Here is a 22,170-nt window from a genome sequence, read left to right on the forward strand (position 1 = left end):
AAATCAAAGAATCTCCGAATTCAGAGACACTAAACATACAGTACACTAATAAAAATAACCTAGCACTGTTACTGTTGTTTCGGCGAAAGGGGTTCTTGATATTAAAAACAGCATAATGTAGCGTCTTATGTAGGGACACGTGTAAGACGCCCTTACAAAGCCCACCATACAACTACTATGTTGCTATCTCGACTGGTTTTATTGAACCATAAGGAATTGTGTTACTTCCCATCTGTCAATTAAGAATCAGGATGCAACACCAAGTTATGTTTGTTATTTTTTATACAAATACATGAAAAGGGACAATGTATTCAATCGTTTATGAAACTGAACTAATAACTCCCAAAGACTTTAGTAAAAATGACACAATGTAGCCTTAATAAAACAAGGGATTCATATTTTATATATTGATAAATAAAGGTCTAAAAAAAACAAACTATATTATGTTATATTTTAATGTGCATTAAACTTGTGAAAAACAGTCAGTAATAACACATTTCTATACTTAAAAGTTGATTCACAAAGTACAGATCTCTTTAACTGCTTTACATGACTGGTTGATAATGATCCACTCTTTCCAGCAGTGTATCCGAGTATCCAGGGGAGTAGTACCTACAAAAATGAAGATTGTTACAGTACTGAGATTAAATTGCTTTTATCACTTACAAAATATCACTGTTACTATGAGGCCTCTTCACCTTTCCATAAAACAGGCAATGGATTATTAGCTTATTTGTATGAAGTCACATTTTAGTATCCTTGCCCAGGTTTTAAGGCTTTTGTAAACACATCTCAACTGCTTTAATAAATAAAAATATAAACTCTGATCCATAAGCAAGGAAAAGCGTTTTAATATTGTACTATAATAAAATACTAGACAGTGTTCCAATGCAGCAAAGGAGCTGGGATATGTCATATGAAAACCTGCAGCTGTTAATAATGTGTAGGGATTTGTTTTTTCAATAACCAGTGTAGTTTTCTAGTTGTAGTTTTCTCATGTCACTGTTTAATAAGACATTTGTAAGAACATGTTTGTTTGTTGACTTTATGCAATGTTTTATTTGGAATGTTTTGGAAAAAAAAAACATTCAAAATAAAAAAAAAACTGTAAAAAAAAGCACAAGTATTAACATGTAATAAAGTTAAACAGACAATTGATCTCAAATAACTGTCTTTACATGTGAGTAAAACACTGCCATTTCATAATTCAATACAAACCTAAAGGAAGACTCATTTGGCACTTGGTGTGTCTTACCTTACTATTTCTTCTGGGTAGCAGTTGTTTATTGAGTTAATATACTCTTGTAGAACTGAACCTGGCTCACTCTTGATCTCCTGAATCTTTCTGAGGCCACCACTGGTTACAAAGAGTCGACGAGCCTTACTGTCATGTGGAAGTACCTTAAGAGACAAGGTTTACAACTGATTAAAAACAACACAGTATATTACTTTATTTAACATAGCATTTCATGACTATTTTTGAAAAAGGCAATTAAATATTATAAAACACATATTACTGGTATCACAAACCCTGGTTAGCACTAATCTTGGAATTACAATAAATAAGTAAGTTGTCTGAGGTTGTCCAAGATTAGTGCTAATCAGGTTCTGTGAAACCATTCGACTGAGCTTATTTCAGTGTTTTCATGTTATAACTTCATGGCAAAACACATTTTGTATTGAATTAATGTTATTTTCTTCGTACCTTGCTGAACTGCCCCACTACATGCTTTAGAATATTGGGAGGAGCCTCATGTAACAAGGGTTCCAGCCCTGGCAGATATGTACATTTCTGCAGGATGCTCTTCAGGGCCTTTTTCGCCTGTATTAGTGAAACACATTAATAGAAACTGTTAGGCATCTGCCTAAAACAATGACAGGAATTCACAGCCCATGGAGTTCTGGATTCCTGGGCCTTGAAAGCTAGAGAGCCGGCTTACTGCTTCAGACAGACTGGTGTCTATTTTAAAAAAAGCCTGAAACTAAAAACCAATTATGTCAGCTGATCAAGAACACACTTCAGATGCTTCATGGTTTACTGTATTCCATATGCAGGATTAGAGATGACAACAACAACAGCAGAATGCACATGTGGTATGGAATTGAAGGTATTTGTGATATCCACCAGCCTTAAGGAAGCTGGCATTTCAACAGAGTAACTGAATGAAACAGCTGCTTGCATACAAAATGAATCAATTTCAGGCAGTTTACCTGCAACACGTTTTGATTTTATTCTATCTGACAGAGATAATTAAAGAAGAATACATTTTTTTAAAAAATGGTTTAACCCAAACATCTTTTGTAATGGATAACTGAATTGTAAAAAAAGATATCTATTATTGGGGAATATATGTGAAAAGAAGTTTAACTCTAAAGCAATAAGGTCTTAAAGAGCAACTTGGTATACCATTTGAAACATCAGACTTATCTTTGCTAACGTATAACTCTTCTTGTTAAGATTCACTTTGTATCATTTTCTGTTTCATGTGACTTTTTAAAACTCAAGACATTTAAGCACCCCTGTGACATCATTTGACCTAAAAGTAGGTCTGGTACACCAGACTGTAACCACAAATCTATCGCCCTGCAACGCACTACCTCAAATGGGTGTAATTAATACATCAGTTAGAAATATCAAATAGAACAAATGTGACATCCTTACATCCACTAGGAGCAGAGTGTTGAAGAGGATGGGTTAATGATTAGACTCTGATGTACCTGATCTACCTTTAGTTTAGAAATAACATGATGCCTAAAACAGAAAATGATTAAAAGTGAACCTAAAAAAACAAGATTATTACTTTCCCATACCAATGTGTTCTTTTGAACTAATCTAGTTCATTCTAATTAAACACATTTTTTAAAGATAACATAGTACAGCATCATTATTAAGCAAGTGGCACACGAGTGACACATCTCATTTCAGACGAAGAATCAGAAGGCATCACATTTGATTTGTTTTACCTTAACCTGAAGGTCCTCTGAGCTTTCAGATTCCATGTAAAGGGAAAGCATCCTGGGAAGAACATTTGCCACGGCAACAGCACGTGCATGCTCTGGAGTGTGCCTTCCAATCTGCCCCAGGGCCCAGGCCGTCGCTGCCTTAATGTGGTCCTCTGGTTCCTCTGACAGGCAGATAGCCAACTGTGGCACCCCCTGCAGTGCCCATCAAAAAACCAAACACACACAATGCCAGTCACTGACAGGAGATCTTTGATAGGTTCATACTAATAAGGAAATTTAGCAAAAGCACACTTCCACTTTTCCTATTGCACTACATCTCCTGCAAGCTAAAGAGCAGCAGATTATCACACAGCTGCTCCGTGTGGTCGGATTGGCTGACAGAATGACAGAAACACAAAGATTCTGGAAATAATAGAGACAGTACCTCTGTTTCTTTTTCAGGTTTGTGAGACGGTTAAGAAAGGAATGGATAGATTGCAGGAAAGAAAGAGACACTAGTGATAAATATTTTACATTATCAAGAAAGAATGATATTTTTGCAATTTGTATTTATAATAAACTAATTAGAACAAACCTTATAGCAAATAGCTCTAAGATTTTTACTGAAAAATAGGCCTACTTTGTGTTACATGTTTGCATTACATTAAATAGATACAGCACTGAGTACAAAGACTGCTTATTCAAATTACAATACTGTATTGTTAACTATTTTATGCTTGATCTTTTTCACCAGTGGCAGGCTTGACCAATGAAGTAAAACGTATTTTAACTTAGGTCTAGGAACTGTATTAATACTTCTTTGATGCTTCTGTTAATGCAGATTTGGTGACCCAGACTAGGCCACATATTGTGCTTCAATCTGCAGCTGATTAAAACAAAGAACTTAACAGTATAACTGAATAATTATACAGGTCCAATAATAATATTTTTAGTTGTTAAATCTTTGGAAGTCTAAGGACTGTTGTATTACTAAATACACGTAGTAGGTTATTCCATAGATTGACCGCAGAAAATCACAATACCCACTGGACAAGTTTAATTTATGAGTCTTTTTGAGGCCCTCGTTATAATGGTAATGAGCAGATAATGAAGCAAGCACTAACCTTTGAGACAATCACTGCCATGGCCAGGTTTTCCGAGTGAGCTGCCACATAACCAAGCATCATAATACCAGGCAATCTGACATTCCCTCTAGAGTCACCGATGTAATCAATGACAGCAGCCACTCCTCCAGCATTAACAATGAGTTGGGAGAGCTACAAAAAGTGAGAGACGCTAGTCTTAGAGAAACAGATTAGACAAAACATAGACAGGACAATCTAAAGGAAAATTCAATTTCACACTTAAATAAAGATATTCTAGCACAATATACATTTTTGCTGACACTGTTGACATTTGTATTTGTATTTGTAAAGCCATCTCAATTTCTCTTACACAAATATTTATACATTCGAGTTGTGACCAGAAAGTAGGGAGTTAAGAATTATATCATGCAGACCAACTAACTGAATTATATATAAAAACCAATTATAATATAACTTCTTACATCTATGCCTATAATGATTAATTTGTAAGTAATACTAAAAAGATAAGTTTCATAATTATCCTATTTAGAATACGGTTTTAAAAAGTGCTGCACAGGGATTTGTGAAACTGTAATATGCACTTTCTAAGACAATTATTTTTGGTTAAGAAAGCAATTTAAAACTAATCTTTGAAATTAGATTTGTTATCAGCACATTAAAAACCTTAATCACTCATCTGGAATTTATAAAATTGTAATTTACATTTCAAGTCAGTAATCCCCCTTGATTTATCATCACCAAATGCATTTTAACATTTCTAAAATGAACCATAACACAGCAGATTTGCTCTTTACAGCACCACAGTCAGGATCTCTGATTAAACCTCACATATATGAACTGTTTACAGTGACCCCTTCAAGTTCCTTCGAAGGATATCAGACTATATATTGAAGTTTGACTTTATCACATAGCTGTAAGCTAGAAGTCTCCATGGATTGTTCATTTATACAATTTAAACTTTCTCAAATAAAGTACCCCCTGGGAAAAAAAAAAAGTATTTTTACATGTCTGTAGCAGATCTCTGTTAATGGAAAGCTATAATGGAATTCACAGCACGTCTGAAATAAAATGCATTTTGTACATAAAACTGTACAGCCCTGTACCAATTTCATTACCACCAGCACACTACTGCAGCATATGCCGTAAAACAGACAAATAGTGCTTTTATTTTCTACACCAATACTTACCTCAGGAGTGTGCTTAGTGATTTCCCTGATTAAAGTTGCAACGTTTTTCTTCACATATTCATCAGGATCCTTTAGGCATGTGAGGACAGCTGGGAAGATTTCAGCTTCAACCACCATTTCTGCAAGATCCACAGAGTGTTTTGATATCTGGCTGAGGGCTGAAAACACCTGACGCTGGAATAAAAAAAATAAAATAAAAAAGGATAACAGTTAGAAGGGAACAGTAAACATAGATGAATATTATCATAACTCAATAACAGTCACTCACTATGACTGTATTCTTTTGACTCTACCAGCGGAGCAGAGGTCTGCCGCCTCTACCAGAGACTCTCTGAAGGAATGCGCAGAAGAGTTATGGGTCTGTGCTGGGCGAAATAACAATTTCTAGCCAGCACCATGGTAACTGACGTCACATTGAATGAAGACCTCCCCTGCTCTTTCAGGCTAGCTAATATCTACTTGACCTCTGTTCCTGCAGGCAAGCCCTATATTTACCTGCCAAAGCTAAGCAGCGGATGTTACCAAGCTACTAAACCCTGGAAGTCTGCCTAGACTCGTGGGGTGTCTGACCAGTAGTGGTCACTGGAGGGACAGAATGATGATGATGCAAATAAGCCCCATCACATTTTTCCTCCCTGACCATGTGTCAGCGCAAAGGCCAATGCAACACTTAGTACTGGTCTCTAGCCAAGATCAGAAACTTGGCATAATCAAGGTTCAAACCAGTCCTGCATGGCACATGTTGCACTCTTATTGTCAGTGACATTACTGATGGGTCGTTAGTAGTTATAACTAAGGTGTAAAAAAAAAAAAAAAGTATAAAAATTGTGCATCTGACTATAGAATGAATATTATTATTATTATTATTATTATTATTATTATAATTATTTATTTCTTAGCAGACGCCCTTATCCAGGGCGACTTACAATTGTTACAAGATATCACATTATTTTTTACATACAATTACATTATTTTTTTACACATTATTAATACATACAATTACCCATTTATACAGCTGGGTTTTTACTGGAGCAATCTAGGTAAAATACCTTGCTCAAGGGTACAGCAGCAGTGTCCTCCACCTGGGATTGAACCCACGACCCTCCGGTCAAGAGTCCAGAGCCCTACCCACTACTCCACACTGCTGCGATTCATTATTATGAAAACACACAAATCATTCCCTAAATGTAGCCATTGCTAATGTTCCTAGAAGATTTGTGTGTTTTTGAAAATATATATATATATAAAAAAATGTTGACTTGTAATTAAAGATTATAATAATCTAACGCTGCCCTGAGTTTGCATAACAAATGCTGATGATGACATTCTAATTAATGTTTTTTTATTTTGTTTATATAAAAGAAATGCTCACAAATAATTCAAATCTTTGCATGGTAAATTAAGAGTCATGAATACAAATATAGATATCCTTACTTTTAGTTTAGCATCCGGGTTGAGAATCATTTGGGATAAATGAGCGATAGCCCCAGCATCCACCACAGTCTGTGCCAGCTCTGGGGAGTGCTTTGAGATGTCACTTAGGGCTGAAGCAGCAATCCTTTTCAAAGCAACTTCCGGCTCTTGGATACACAGGACTAAAAGAGGGATGGCTCCTGCATCTACAACAGCCTGTGATAGCTCTGTAGACCAAAAGAAAAATAATGAAGTGAGTAGAGGTGAATGACCCTTGTGCTGGCCATTTTTCACCCCGACAGATGCAGCGACGAAAGAAAAAAAAAAAGGGGGTACGTCCCGTCACCACATCTGCATTTCAAATCAGCTGGTCTTGCCTCATTCAGCATGTGGACTGATCATCAGATGAAAAGGACACAGGTCAATGGATGGGCCCCATTAACATGCACACATTTCAGGCAGATTGCGCTGCCGCAATTTGTTATTCTGTTAAGAAGGCGAGCACATTTCAGCTGTTTAAACACTGGGTATTTTACAATTGTCAGTAGGCAAACACATTGACGATGTGCAGCTAAGAACAACAAACAGCAAAGCCCAATTTAAAAAGATTTTCCAATTATCCCAATTAGACAATATTATGTGCTGTTTACAGTACAGATTAATGGCTTTTTAAAATGTTTATTTTAGATGTATCTTTGAACTACACTGATGGGTTTTTAATTACTGTGAAAGATTACACAAATAACAGGCAAAGCGTATAAACAAATGTTGACAGAACTTTTAGGATAATTTTGATGTTGTGTTAGAAAACTAATTACAGAATGTTTGAACAATACAGTAATTATTTTGCTGGGATATTAGATGGTTAGAGTTTGGAGAACATGTTTTTTTAACTAATCCGATCGTTCTATTGCAGTAGATTTTGTTACGACACAACTTTTTATTTTGGTTTCAGTATTGTATGAAATAGAACTAGAATGAATTACAAAGAATTTAAGAAATAGAAGAACACTGCATGAAAATGGGTTTTATTATAATTTCCTTTAAAGTCTAATCTGTTCCAAATTATAATAATTGAGGTCTAAACATATATTTTTTCTTTTTCAAACAGTGTACTTGGTATATGAACAGGACACTACATCAACATACGTGGAGTGCTGTAATTATTTGACACATGAGGATGACTGTTCACAACTTCATGTATTCATCTCTCCTCATTTGGGGAAAAACTACAGTACTCCATGAAGGTTAAAACATGCTCCATGAACGTTGGTAAAGTATGCTCTCTATCACATGTTGAACAAAACGTTCCTGAACTTTTCATTAATGATCTGGGTGAGTGGACAAAAATGTGTGTTCACCGAGAACTAATTTACTCACAGTTATGCCAAACAAAAGAGTATCACTCCATTCTAAAACCACATACAGTATACAGTTAAGTCCAACATGTTTTTGTTTGGAGATGCTATTACATATTATAAAATAATATACATTTACATAATATAAATGCACATATTATTTACACGTGTAATGCAGTGTATACATCAGTTTTGTGTTTATGTCCTTTGGCGGGGGATTTTGTATTCATTTTAGATTTCTGTATTGTATAAGTCTAAGCACTTGATTACTAGTAATTTGATCAAGATACAGTATATAAAGGTCCTTGTTCCAAGTTGCTTATTGCCCATTTTAACATTCATTATATAATATTTTTAAGCATGTTATTCTTTGCAATTAATGGAGTTAATTGCTTTCCATGAGGTTTTAAGAGACAAATGCATTTCATTTAGTAAATGTGCAAAAGTTTTGTTTTGTTTTTTTTACCTCCATTGTGTCTTGCAATATATCCTAGAGCCCAGGCTGCTGCCTCCTTTACTCCAGGATCAAATTCCTCCAGGGAAATGACAAGGGCATCCAGTGCACCACAGTCCACCACTGCCTGGGCCAGTTCGGGGGAGTGCTTAGCCACAGCCCTCAATACAAATGCAGCAGCTTTCTTATAGAACCTCTGAATGAACACAAACACAAGATTAATATTTAATTAACATGTATACAGTTAATTAGCATGTTACACTTTCTAAATGTGTACTATTGCATAAAAGATCTCATGACCAATTATTTCACACTGATGTTTGTGTTTGCATGCTTTGACAGGGGGTTCTGTGTTCATTTAGATTTTGTGTTTGCATCCTTTGACAGGGGGTTCTGTGTTCATTTAGATTTTGTGTTTGCATGCTTTGACAGGGGGTTCTGTGTTCATTTAGATTTTGTGTTTGCATGCTTTGACAGGGGGTTCTGTGTTCATTTAGATTTTATGTTTGCATCCTTTGACAGGGGGTTCTGTGTTCATTTAGATTTTATGTTTGCATGCTTTGACAGGGGGTTTTGTGTTCATTTAGATTTTGTGTTTGCATCCTTTGACAGGGGGTTCTGTGTTCATTTAGATTTTGTGTTTGCATCCTTTGACAGGGGGTTCTGTGTTCATTTAGATTTTGTGTTTGCATGCTTTGACAGGGGGTTCTGTGTTCATTTAGATTTTGTGTTTGCATGCTTTGACAGGGGGTTCTGTGTTCATTTAGATTTTGTGTTTGCATCCTTTGACAGGGGGTTCTGTGTTCATTTAGATTTTGTGTTTGCATCCTTTGACAGGGGGTTCTGTGTTCATTTAGATTTTGTGTTTGCATCCTTTGACAGGGGGTTCTGTGTTCATTTAGATTTTGTGTTTGCATGCTTTGACAGGGGGTTCTGTGTTCATTTAGATTTTGTGTTTGCATGCTTTGACAGGGGGTTCTGTGTTCATTTAGATTTTGTGTTTGCATGCTTTGACAGGGGGTTCTGTGTTCATTTAGATTTTGTGTTTGCATCCTTTGACAGGGGGTTCTGTGTTCATTTAGATTTTATGTTTGCATGCTTTGACAGGGGGTTCTGTGTTCATTTAGATTTTGTGTTTGCATCCTTTGACAGGGGGTTCTGTGTTCATTTAGATTTTTGTGTTTGCATCCTTTGACAGGGGGTTCTGTGTTCATTTAGATTTTGTGTTTGCATGCTTTGACAGGGGGTTCTGTGTTCATTTAGATTTTATGTTTGCATGCTTTGAAAGGGGGTTCTGTGTTCATTTAGATTTTGTGTTTGCATCCTTTGACAGGGGGTTCTGTGTTCATTTAGATTTTGTGTTTCCATCCTTTGACAGGGGGTTCTGTGTTCATTTAGATTTTGTGTTTGCATGCTTTGACAGGGGGTTCTGTGTTCATTTAGATTTTGTGTTTGCATGCTTTGACAGGGGGTTCTGTGTTCATTTAGATTTTATGTTTGCATCCTTTGACAGGGGGTTCTGTGTTCATTTAGATTTTGTGTTTGCATCCTTTGACAGGGGGTTCTGTGTTCATTTAGATTTTGTGTTTGCATGCTTTGACAGGGGGTTCTGTGTTCATTTAGATTTTGTGTTTGCATCCTTTGACAGGGGGTTCTGTGTTCATTTAGATTTTATGTTTGCATGCTTTGACAGGGGGTTCTGTGTTCATTTAGATTTTGTGTTTGCATCCTTTGACAGGGGGTTCTGTGTTCATTTAGATTTTGTGTTTGCATGCTTTGACAGGGGGTTCTGTGTTCATTTAGATTTTGTGTTTGCATGCTTTGACAGGGGGTTCTGTGTTCATTTAGATTTTGTGTTTGCATCCTTTGACAGGGGGTTCTGTGTTCATTTAGATTTTGTGTTTGCATGCTTTGACAGGGGGTTCTGTGTTCATTTAGATTTTGTGTTTCCATCCTTTGACAGGGGGTTCTGTGTTCATTTAGATTTTGTGTTTGCATGCTTTGACAGGGGGTTCTGTGTTCATTTAGATTTTGTGTTTGCATGCTTTGACAGGGGGTTCTGTGTTCATTTAGATTTTGTGTTTGCATCCTTTGACAGGGGGTTCTGTGTTCATTTAGATTTTGTGTTTGCATCCTTTGACAGGGGGTTCTGTGTTCATTTAGATTTTGTGTTTGCATGCTTTGACAGGGGGTTCTGTGTTCATTTAGATTTTGTGTTTGCATCCTTTGACAGGGGGTTCTGTGTTCATTTAGATTTTGTGTTTGCATCCTTTGACAGGGGGTTCTGTGTTCATTTAGATTTTGTGTTTGCATCCTTTGACAGGGGGTTCTGTGTTCATTTAGATTTTGTGTTTGCATCCTTTGACAGGGGGTTCTGTGTTCATTTAGATTTTGTGTTTGCATCCTTTGACAGGGGGTTCTGTGTTCATTTAGATTTTGTGTTTGCATGCTTTGACAGGGGGTTCTGTGTTCATTTAGATTTTGTGTTTGCATGCTTTGACAGGGGGTTCTGTGTTCATTTAGATTTTGTGTTTGCATGCTTTGACAGGGGGTTCTGTGTTCATTTAGATTTTGTGTTTGCATGCTTTGACAGGGGGTTCTGTGTTCATTTAGATTTTGTGTTTGCATCCTTTGACAGGGGGTTCTGTGTTCATTTAGATTTTGTGTTTGCATGCTTTGACAGGGGGTTCTGTGTTCATTTAGATTTTATGTTTGCATGCTTTGACAGGGGGTTCTGTGTTCATTTAGATTTTGTGTTTGCATGCTTTGACAGGGGGTTCTGTGTTCATTTAGATTTTGTGTTTGCATCCTTTGACAGGGGGTTCTGTGTTCATTTAGATTTTGTGTTTGCATCCTTTGACAGGAGGTTCTGTGTTCATTTAGATTTTGCCAGTAGCAAAACCTTTTCTTAAGTATTTTTATCACCGAATGACAAATGAATCCCTGACAATCTCTCATGCTTTTTATAACAGGGTAGAAATAATATCTTAGTACAGTATCTTAGAGGTAGATAGGTTGCATGCACAACTCAACTCAACGTGCCAAATAGAAAAACACATTTTACAAAATTGATCATTGAATAGAGAATGCTGCACCTTAATACTAAAATAAATAGTTTAGCAAATCTAGATTTTTTTTTTTTGTGGAAGAAATGTCTGCAAAGTTAGAATGAGATGCTGGTTGTATCAAAGTCACCTTCTTTAATGATTTAAACAGGCAGTGTTCAGATCTGACAATTGAATAGACCTCACAATGTTTTATTTCATTTCTTGAAATTTACCCAAATGTACTTAAACATAACACTTGGTATTTTCTTCATTTTATAATGTTCTCTTTTATGAAGCTGTATTATTTTATAGTGTAACTGCATATTGTATTGTATTGTAAGTTTCTAATTATTTAAAATAAAGATGTATACGTGTTTTCTATTATTAATAAAAAAAAAGTTATTACGTTTTGCTCAGCCAAAGAGTACACAAGTTGTGGAAGAATGTCTCCCTTAACAACTGCCTCTGCCAGGTTATCGTTATAATTGGCCAGCCTCCCCAGAGCCAAAGCTGCTGTCTGCTGAATAGTTGGGACCACATCCAACAGAAGAGGCCTCAGCAGGGACATTACACCTAAGTCAAACAAAGAAAGGTTTTGCTCATGAGCAAGAAAAAAAGGCTTCAAGAAAATACTTCTTTATGACTTATTTCCCAAAAAACCTACACAGACTTTAACCCAACAGAACCAAATTATTATTTTACATGGCATTGTTTAATTGGTATTCCTGCAATAAACCAAGACAATTTTTTTTTTTTTTTTTTTTTAATTTGATCGTCGTCAATTTTTTTACCCCGGTTTTCTCCCCAGTTTAGCATGCACAATTATTATCTGTATCCTCTGCTCACTGCTCGCACCCCCCCCCGACTAGGGAAACGGCAGCTGGAAGACGCGTCCTCCGAAACGTGCTCCTGCTAAGCCGTCATTTTTCGTACTGCAGATCCACAGCGATGCCACCAGACCTATAGTGCCGGAGGACAAAACAGATCTGGCGGCTCCACTGCAGAACCACAGTTGCCCTATCGGCCACAGGGGTCGCTGATGCGCGGTGAGCCATGGATTCCCCTGCAGACCTAAGCCCTCCCTACCCGGGCAGCGCTCAGCCAATTGTGCGCCGCCCCCTAGGAACTCCCGGTCACGGTCGGCTGTGACATAGCCTGGATTTGAACTTGCGATCTCCAGGCTATAGGGCACATCCTGCACTCTGCGCGGAGCGCCTTTATTGGACGCACCACTCGGGAGCCGCCAAGACATATCATTAACAAAATATATAGTTCTTTAAAATATGTTCAGTGTAAACCAGTTGAAATCAATAAAAAACAAAAGAGGAAATCTTATCAAAACAATAACTTAGTTTGCTTATTAAAAGAATCCCTAGAAATCAGAAGCAATACTTGATACCACTGGGCTATTAGTAAGATACAAAATACTTTTGATCCCAACCAAGGGATATAGAGATGGCATATATATGTCCACATGTCTTTTTGCTCACAAGTTATTGGGTTGTATTATCATCTCAAGATGTATAGAGTCTGTCTGTCTGCATACATGCATGTCTCACTTACATTTTTTACATATACAAAAGCGCTTATTCAATTTTGATGAAGCTTTTATATAACCCTGCAAATATAAAGTCTCTACCTCAAACGGTTTCTAAGATATGAGGTATCGACACTGTGGGGGCTGCAGCTATATAAAATTATTAATATGAAAGGGTTAATTTTTGTTGTACAATTCAATCGAACATGACTTAGGGAATCAAAGAATACAGCTGTTTTCCAAGTATGAAACCAATATATCGAAGACTTAGGTCTTTATCATTTGGAAAACAAAAGTCACATTGCCATGATATCTTCTGTAACTATAACACTCAAAATGTGAAGTCTATTTGAGATATTAACAGTTGAAGCAGAGCCTACAGGGCCAAAGGTGGGATGGCTGTGGCAGTGGTGGGTTTACAAAAACACAAAGGCTCCTCTCAGATGGAAGTTAGGACCAGGACATGCATTGAAGTAAGACTTAATCATAAAAACACACACACAAAATATCTTTTAAGTTACTTTTTTTTTGTTTATAGAAATCAAATCAAGACATTTTTATTTATATGTTGTATTATTTCTTTTTTTGTACACCATGCATTCACATGTGTACATTAATTTTATTTGGTACTGCAGTACAGATAGTTGCAATAGCTTCTTTCCGACCAGTACATTTGATTTTCTGTAAGAAAGAAGCGGTACATCTGACAGTGTACCAAACTTTTAAGAGGAGTAAGTTATCTGTCAGATTTACACTGATTGGCTTTGTTTTCAGTGCCTCAGGTCAAATACAACTGTTAAAAACTCAATTTTAGAAACACTAACACTATCCTTAGATCTTATTGTCTCACTGACAGCATCAATACAGTGTATGCATTCATGCGTGCGTAATATGTTTTTATATATACACACATATACAGTGCCTTGCATAAGTATTCACCCCCCTTGGACTTGGTGAACCCCCGCCCCAGTCCCAGGTCTCTTGCAGACAAACAGGTTTTCCTCTAGAATTTCCCTGTATTTGGCTCCATCCATCTTGCCCTCAATCCTGACCAGTTTCCCAGTCCCTGCCGATGAAAAGCATCCCCATAACATGATTCTGCCACCACCATGCTTCACCGTGGGGATGGTGTTCTCAGGGTGATGAGCTGTGTTGGCTTTGCGCCACACATAGCGTTTTGCGCTAAGGCCAAAAAGTTCAATTTTGGTCTCATCAGACCAGAGAACCTTTTTCCACATGTTTGCTGTGTCTCCCACATGCCTTTTGGCAAAATCCAAATGGGATTTGATATGGGTTTTTTTCAGCAATGGCTTTCTTCTCGCCACTCTTCCATAAAGCCCAGCTTTGTGGAGCGTCCGGGTCATAGTTGTCCCATGGACGGTTTCTCCCATCTCAGCTGTGGATCTCTCCAGCTCCTTCAGAGTTACCATTGGCCTCTTGGTTGCTTCTCCGACTAATGCCCTCCTTACCTGGTCACTGAGTTTTGGTGGACGGCCTTCTCTAGGCAGAGTCGCGGTTGTGCCATATTCTTTCCATTTTTTAATAATGGATTTAACGGTGCTCCGGGGGATGTTCAAAGTTTGGGATATTTTTTTATAACCCAACCCTGATTTTTGATAGCTCCTTGGTCTTCATGATGTTGTTTGTTTAGATATGCTCTCTAACAAACTCTGGGGCCTTCCAGAAACAGGTGTATGTAATCTGAGATCATGTGACACTAATTGCACACATTCAACTAATTATGTGACTTCTGAAGGCAATTGGTTGCACCAGAGCTTATTTAGGGATGTCACAGCAAAGGGGGTGAATACTTATGCAATCAAGACTTTTCAGTTTTTTATTTGTAATTAATTTAGAACAATTTGTATTTTTTTCCCCACTTCGACATTATGGACTATTTTGTGTAGATCAGTGACATAAAATCCTAATTAAATCCATTTTAATTCCAGGTTGTAACACTACAAAATGTGGAAAAGTCCAAGGGGGGTGAATACTTATGCAAGGCAATGTTATATATATATATATATATATATATATATATATATATATATATATATATAATACTAGAAACAAAATAAAAAATGTATTTGCCCAGATAATGCCTTTAGTATTACCAAACAGCTGTAATAACAGAAATATGATTGTAAAACCTCTGTTCCTGCATTTTTGTAATTTTAGCTCCAGAAAGGGTACCAAGTATGAAGGCAATATTTTTAAGGTTATATGGTTGCCTGAACTTACCAGCTAGTACACTAAATGACAGATGCACCTCCACACTTCTTCAAATTCCATTATGACTGGATTTTTTTTATTTTATTTTTTATTTATTTTTTTAAATCAGGGCTCATGCCAATAACATACATGGTTCTAGTGATCCCATACCTGCATTCCAGATGTATAGACTTGGAATAGCCATTTCACAGTTCTTACCTGCATTTTGAAGAGTCTCGATGTTTTGTGGTCTAGTGGAAAGTTCTGCAATTGTCTGAACAAAACTTGTCCTGGCCCTTTGATATTGTTCAAAGACTGCAAATGGCAAAACACAACATACTTACTATATATATATATATATATATATATATATATATATATATATATATATATAATATCATTGTGACATGGAAAGCAGTCTAATTCAAGGGAAAGAGTTAACAAAATAGATTAAAAAAATCTTTGAGCAGACTACGTTGACGTTGGTGACACTAAAGTACACTAGAGTATAAATGTCAACATAGATATCTAAGTGTAAACGTTTTAAAATATATCAATATTATAATTATATTCTAAATAACAGCAGGTCCAACTTTGTTTATCAGTCTAGTTCCTTAGCGACGGAGAAACTAACTAAACACTAAATATGCCGTAACAGAACAATATAAACAAATCAAAGAAGAAGAATTTAAAAGCGAATTACCTTGCAAAACCTGTCTTTGGCTCATGGTTCAAGTTATTCGTGAGAAAAACAGCTAGTAAATCAAGCTTATCTCTCTCTTCCCAATTTCCATATTCGTGTGCTCCCTTAAGCTGATCGGCTCTGTTATGTCATTAGCAACCCTTTCAGTTTGCGCTTCAGTGTAGCAGCAGTCGCCTTGGCAACAAACCGGAAGTAAATGCTCAAACATTCTCTCTGGCTGCTCAGCGACAGAAAGATCAAGTGCAGATCATTTGAAGGAATCAGTGCTCCATGCAGCAAAGCCAATAACCTGCAATCGCCGTAAATATATATAACAAACAGCGCTGCGATTACAACATGGTCTGAACGTAGAATACACAATTCTATTTAATATATATATATATATATATATATATATATATATATATATATATATATATATATATATATATATATATATATATATATATTTAAAACAGCCAAATTAAAAGAAACAGCCCCTGGCCAACAGGGATAAACTGAGTAATTGGTGAAACATAAATTATATATTTTCCTTTAAGATTGTATAATCATAATTAAGAATTAACTGCTAGCTGAAATAATTATTGGTCCTCTTTCGTAATTAAAATAAATCGGAATGCTTATTTGTTAGCTACTTGTTAATTTTAAACATGTAGTGGCACTATTTTCACATATCTGAGTACACGTAATCGTTTTAGTGTACAAAGATCGGTGACCGTGGGCCTATAGGCGACATATTTGACTGGACAGTCTGAGCTACGTGATCAGCTGTGTTGAATCCCTGTGCCGTGACGTATAAGACATTAAGAAAGTTCTAGTCGAAAGTTTTTGTCAAACATCAGGGAAAAACGGCTTAGGTGAGTGTATCCGAGCTGTGTTTCGACTACAAGCAAGACTGAAATCTATTTTGTTAATACACGTTTGGTTTATTCAGTCAGGGTGTGTTTCTGATAATCACCGTAAAAAATTTAAAAAAAAAAAAAACCCAACACACACATCTTCAATGAGACGCTTCTTTATGGTGACATTTTTTCAGAAAATTGAAGTTTGCCAAATTTAAAAGAAATCAGAAAATTCAGGGCAAAAAAACCCGCTACCTTTATTCAACACACATATTACAGTATAGTGTGATACGTAGTTGTTAGTCCTGTATTTATTTATTTTTTTTAAACAGGAATATACATAAATATTTAAACTGTATTTGGGACATTGCAGGTCGAACACATAAAGAAGCCCAAAAGGCGCCCATGTCACGTGCTTGCACAGTGTTTTTGGAAAGGCAAAAGATTACAGTATTTTTAGACTTGAACTGATCTTTTTGTAGCACCTGCCCGCCGAGACAAAGCGGGGCAAGCGCCACAGAACGCACAAAAAAATACAGCCTGACTGCCATCGAGGGAATTTCACCCTCAAAATGAAAACAAACGATAAATTTAAAACACGTCTCCTAAGTAGGGCGTGGAACTGGGATAGAAATCTGAAGAAGCACACAAACTACAACGATTAAAAATAAATTCCATGTTTTATTTGAAGAGGACACAGACTCGGAGCATAAATATGCACAATAACTACCATCGACAATATATAACCGTGCAGACGTGACGGAAGTGTTAAAAACACTTATACAGCAACAACTGTGCAAAAAAAAAAAAAACGCTAATAAATACTAATAATAATAAAATAAACAAATCAAATAGGCCTACACTAAACACATATTTAAATCTAGACTAGATCATAATCAAATTGGCTTACTCTCGTCTCATACTTCAATACTACTGCCGCTACTCGCACATCACACACAAAATCATTATAAGCACATCGCCATTGCACAGACTGCCGACCAGCAAAACCACCGCCATCACGACAGCCTCCCATTCCGTTCTCCCTTGTCTGTAAAACTAGCCTTTTAAATGATCCAGGTAAGAGGAATTATCCTTTGATTGGCGCGGGGAAAGGAACGAAAGGGGAGCTTCTAAAAATGAAAGTAATGAAAACGATAAAACAAACCGACCTGCTACATTTTGAAAACGGTTTTTCTCTCAAACCGATTTGCCTATTCTCCATAACAGACTTAAGTTGAACTGGTTTAAGAACGAGTTGAACAGTCACTGATATAATCCATCTCGATCGGTTTTTCAGCCTAGCCCTTTCAGCCAAATGCCAATCTGCGCTCTTCAATGTGTTTTAAAAGCGGTGACTAAAATCTACTGGCTGCAGCAGAACTAATTATGCTGCCTGCCAGTAAGCAACGCCAAAAAGGCTGCTGCCCGCAGTTCAACATAACGGCTTAAGAAAGAGAAATGTTTATATTGTATTTGCTTTAAGTTTAGAGGAAGGGAAATGGGTAGTTACTTATATTAATGTGCAGCTACAGCAGAAATCGTATGCCTTAGTCACAGTAAAAACTATACCGGTAAACACTTATTTTATGTTTTATGAGTAAGGCCCTGAGTAAATCGCGATTTCAAGGACTGTGCAGAAATCGTGAAATTAGCCAGTACTGCGATTTTTACAATATTCTTAAGAAATAAAAATACATTATAACTACCTTTAACTATCACATATCAAAGTAGGTGTCTGAGAAACAAAATAGCTTGTTGATCATTCACAGAACAAAACTTGGCAAAAATACATTTTTTGCCAGATAAAACAATTAAACCCTGACATAATTTTCTCAACCACCTGGCTGAGCAAACAGACAAAGGTTAAAAGGTACTCAGCAAGAACAGTGAATGTTTTCTATTGCTGTTCTGCTGCTGGTCAAGCATGACAGGATCTGTAAGAAGTTGTATTTTAAAAAATCAGTTTAACAGCCAGATTGACTTAATGAGCCTTTCTTTTTACTCCAGCAAATGCTGTGTTGCACTCTTAAAATATTTGAACTTTGAGTTGAAAGTGTCATATTTCTAACACTAAAACTGTAAGGAGAAACACACACAAATAAATACTGCACTGTTGTTCCTGCGTGTATTTTACTTTCACTTTCATTTGTAATTGTCTTTTTCAAGTAATACAAAAACACAAACAGGATTATTTTACATCTCTATTGATAACCAATTTAATTTCCAATCAATACTTTGCAAACATAGCAAACCAGATATATTTTTTGAATGTAGGCCTACAGCTAGAAATATATATATATATATATATATATATATATATATATATATATATATATATATATATATATATACCTGATTAAATAAACTCTGGTGTGTATCCACTTTCTGTCATGCAGATCCTTACTGCCAATTCGATCTGGCCTCATCCAGCTAAGAAACTGTTATATTCCCTTTTTTTCCTTTCCTATAGCCATAGAAAGTGTGTTCTAATTTAAATGAACCACCGTTTAAGGAAAAAAACGCGTTAATAAAGAACAGCGCCACATTGAGGACATTAAAAAAAATGGCATCTTCATTTTTTCAGAGTAAAAGTACGGGGCCAAACTATATACTCGCCCCACCCCCTGTCGGAAGTGCAGGGGCAATGGCCCTCCTGGCCCCACTGGTGGCGGCGCATCTGGACACATCATTTATACAATACTGTAGTTCCGTACACATTCCGTGAAATACAATACTTTACCCGTGACACTGTCGTAAATTTTAAAGAAAATTGCCGCGATTTTCACAGGGCCTTATTTATGAGTAAGCCTATATAACACAAACGCTTCACCGTCTCTGATCATCAGAACCTATTTCATTCCTGAAATCAATTACTAAAAATGTGGATTCTTAGCCTAACGTTTGCTTTAAGGATTATAGTCCTTCAAATTGTCATTTTAAAGAATGTATTTACAATTCAGTCGTATTGATTTTATAGAGAGTTAAAAAAAAAAAAAAAAAAAAAAAAAAACGCTTGTGTATGGCATATCTGCCCCGGGACACATTATTGTCAACTGGCTGGTGTTGGGTGTACAAAGCCAGATATCAACGCAGTAGCAGCACCGCGAGTTGCAGGTACATTTTATACATTGCAGCATTACTACATATCCGTTATGCTTGAAACATGGGCGTCCGCAGGGGAGGGCAAAGTTAGATGAATGGTAGTTGGAACCTTATCGGCACCAGACTCCTGAGAACAATATGAAGTTAATTGAACTCTCTCAGTTAGTACGCAGTAGTAGAGGAGTCATCTATTCTGATGATGGAATAATGTTTTTGAAAGCTATTGGGAAGCACACCAAGCTGATCAAAGGGATAGCAAGCTGGCTGTCGGGCTCAAAGGCTGGCCGGCTGTCCAGGGATTTTTGTGTCTGACCTTTTTTATTTATTGTTTTTCTTTAGGGGAAAATAACTTGTGCGCTCAGTAGTGCACACTACAGGATCAGAAATCCAGTGCGACGTTAAAGAACTCATTTACCATATTAGATACAATAATTTTACTCTGCGTTTGTTGACGTTCCTTAGTCTGAATTTGATAATCGTAGTCAATACGGCGGCACATTTACATTTAAACTTTGATTTGTCTACTGGCAGATTAAATGCTAGGCCTACTCTATACTGAGTGTGTCGGGTATTACAGTATAAATTGAACTGTTAATTATAGTGGCGCGGTACCACCACAGATAGGGCCAATTTTTGCTCTTTAATAATTTCGACCCTGTTAAATGGACTGGCGCGACGTTTTGCAGGGATAGTCTTGTAGGGTAAATGTCTCCTGTCGTGGCCGAATTCGTTCTCAGTCTAGCGCTGAGAAAGTTTGGAGTTTTAGCCTGACATTTTTAGGGTAGGAAGGGGATGGACCAAAGATGGTGGTTTTACAAAAATGTGAATATTTGATGTTTAAAAAACACTGCATTTATAGCGAATGCCTGTAAATGTAAAATGGTGAAACGTCAGGCTACTCTCAGATCTAGTTGATTGCTGTTGCATAGTTAGTTCACAGCTTATAGCCTAGCCTCTGTAAGTTGCCTTGGATAAAGGTGTCTGCTAAATAAATAAATAATAATATTATTATATAGGCTACTGTTATTACAGTTATTCAATATAAATAACATGTTTAATCATCAGGAAACTTTTTTTCATGTCTTCTACAATAAAATCATTTTTATACTTTTTACCCAACTCACTAAGTTATGCTTAAGTTTAAACTTAATTAAATGGCTTGCTGCTGACCATTTACAAGATTGTAATACTGTACCTTGTTTTAACAGCTCAGTTCGGTTGGAGCAGCGTGTTTAGCATGCACTTTGTCACTGCAATGTGTCAGTATGTGACATGTTTTGTTTTATAGTTGACACTTCCTGCTCTACTTGGTTGTGGTTGTTGTTCTTTGCACAGTATATTTATAATTGTTTCGAGTATGTTGATAAAGCACACTTTATGGATGTTTTTTTCACCTTGTATTCCTACACGTTCCTGTGTGATTAAGATGTTTCTATAGATGTGGAGACAGTAGCTAACGTGTGTTCTTAAATTCCCCTTACTGTGCAGCACAGTCTGTGCTCTTGAAATAAATAAATAAAGATAGACAAGTGGAAACGCAACCTGAAAATGATAAGGATCTATGCTGCCATCCGGTCCTAGGCCGGCTTAAGTGTGAGTTGTAAATGGTAATGAGGCTTAGAAGTGTAATAATTATTATGCGATACAAAGCCACATTACCCCGACTAGTGTTAAAACACCTTACCGCCCTTGAAATTAATTCTGCGGACGACCATGGCTGGAAATATCAACTTTGCAATGAAGCATTACTGCGACTGTAATCCAGAATTTTCATTGGTACGAAAACACTCACGCACACGCACACGCACACGCACGCACACAGACACACACACGCAGGCACAGACACACACACACAGGCACACGCACACGCACACACATACACACACACACACACACACACACACACACACATATATATATATATATATATATATATATATATATATATATATATATATATATATATATATATATATATATATATATTAGCTCAAAGAGCCAGCTGCCCAACGTTTCGATATGTTGCACATATCTTTCTCAAGGGAGCATGTGTTTGAATAAAAACATTGGAAGTATTTATAAGTGTTTGACGGCATGACAGCTACTTGTTATTGTTTACCTATTCAAATTTCAAATCCATGATTTATTCTTACATAATGTATATATATATATATATATATATATATATATATATATATATATATATATATATCATGCTATCAGCCGTTAAAGAATTAGAGAAAACTCACCTTTCTTTTCTCCGGTCT

At 36.5% G+C, this 22,170-nt stretch overlaps 1 protein-coding gene across 2 annotated transcripts; it reads right to left on the reverse strand.

Moving 5' to 3' along the window:
* Positions 1-380: 380 nt before the first annotated feature.
* On the reverse strand, positions 381-16,168 carry LOC117394221 (sperm-associated antigen 6-like). 2 transcript variants are annotated; one of them, XM_033992306.3, is made up of 11 exons: positions 15,960-16,164; positions 15,476-15,571; positions 11,915-12,081; positions 8,474-8,657; positions 6,671-6,876; positions 5,237-5,410; positions 4,068-4,220; positions 2,965-3,156; positions 1,706-1,822; positions 1,256-1,401; positions 381-612 (listed from the first exon to the last, which is right to left on the reverse strand). In XM_033992306.3, the coding sequence occupies exons 1-11, from the start codon at positions 15,982-15,984 to the stop codon at positions 546-548; spliced, it is 1,527 nt and encodes a 508-aa protein (XP_033848197.3). In that variant the 5' UTR covers positions 15,985-16,164; the 3' UTR covers positions 381-545. The 2 variants fall into 2 exon arrangements, with proteins under 2 accessions (XP_033848197.3, XP_058875833.1); XM_059019850.1 differs by lacking the exon at positions 1,256-1,401 and having other exon boundaries at positions 15,960-16,168.
* Positions 16,169-22,170: the final 6,002 nt, after the last annotated feature.

The sequence above is a fragment of the Acipenser ruthenus genome, chromosome 3, assembly GCF_902713425.1.
Source record: "Acipenser ruthenus chromosome 3, fAciRut3.2 maternal haplotype, whole genome shotgun sequence".
Lineage (NCBI taxonomy): Eukaryota > Metazoa > Chordata > Actinopteri > Acipenseriformes > Acipenseridae > Acipenser > Acipenser ruthenus.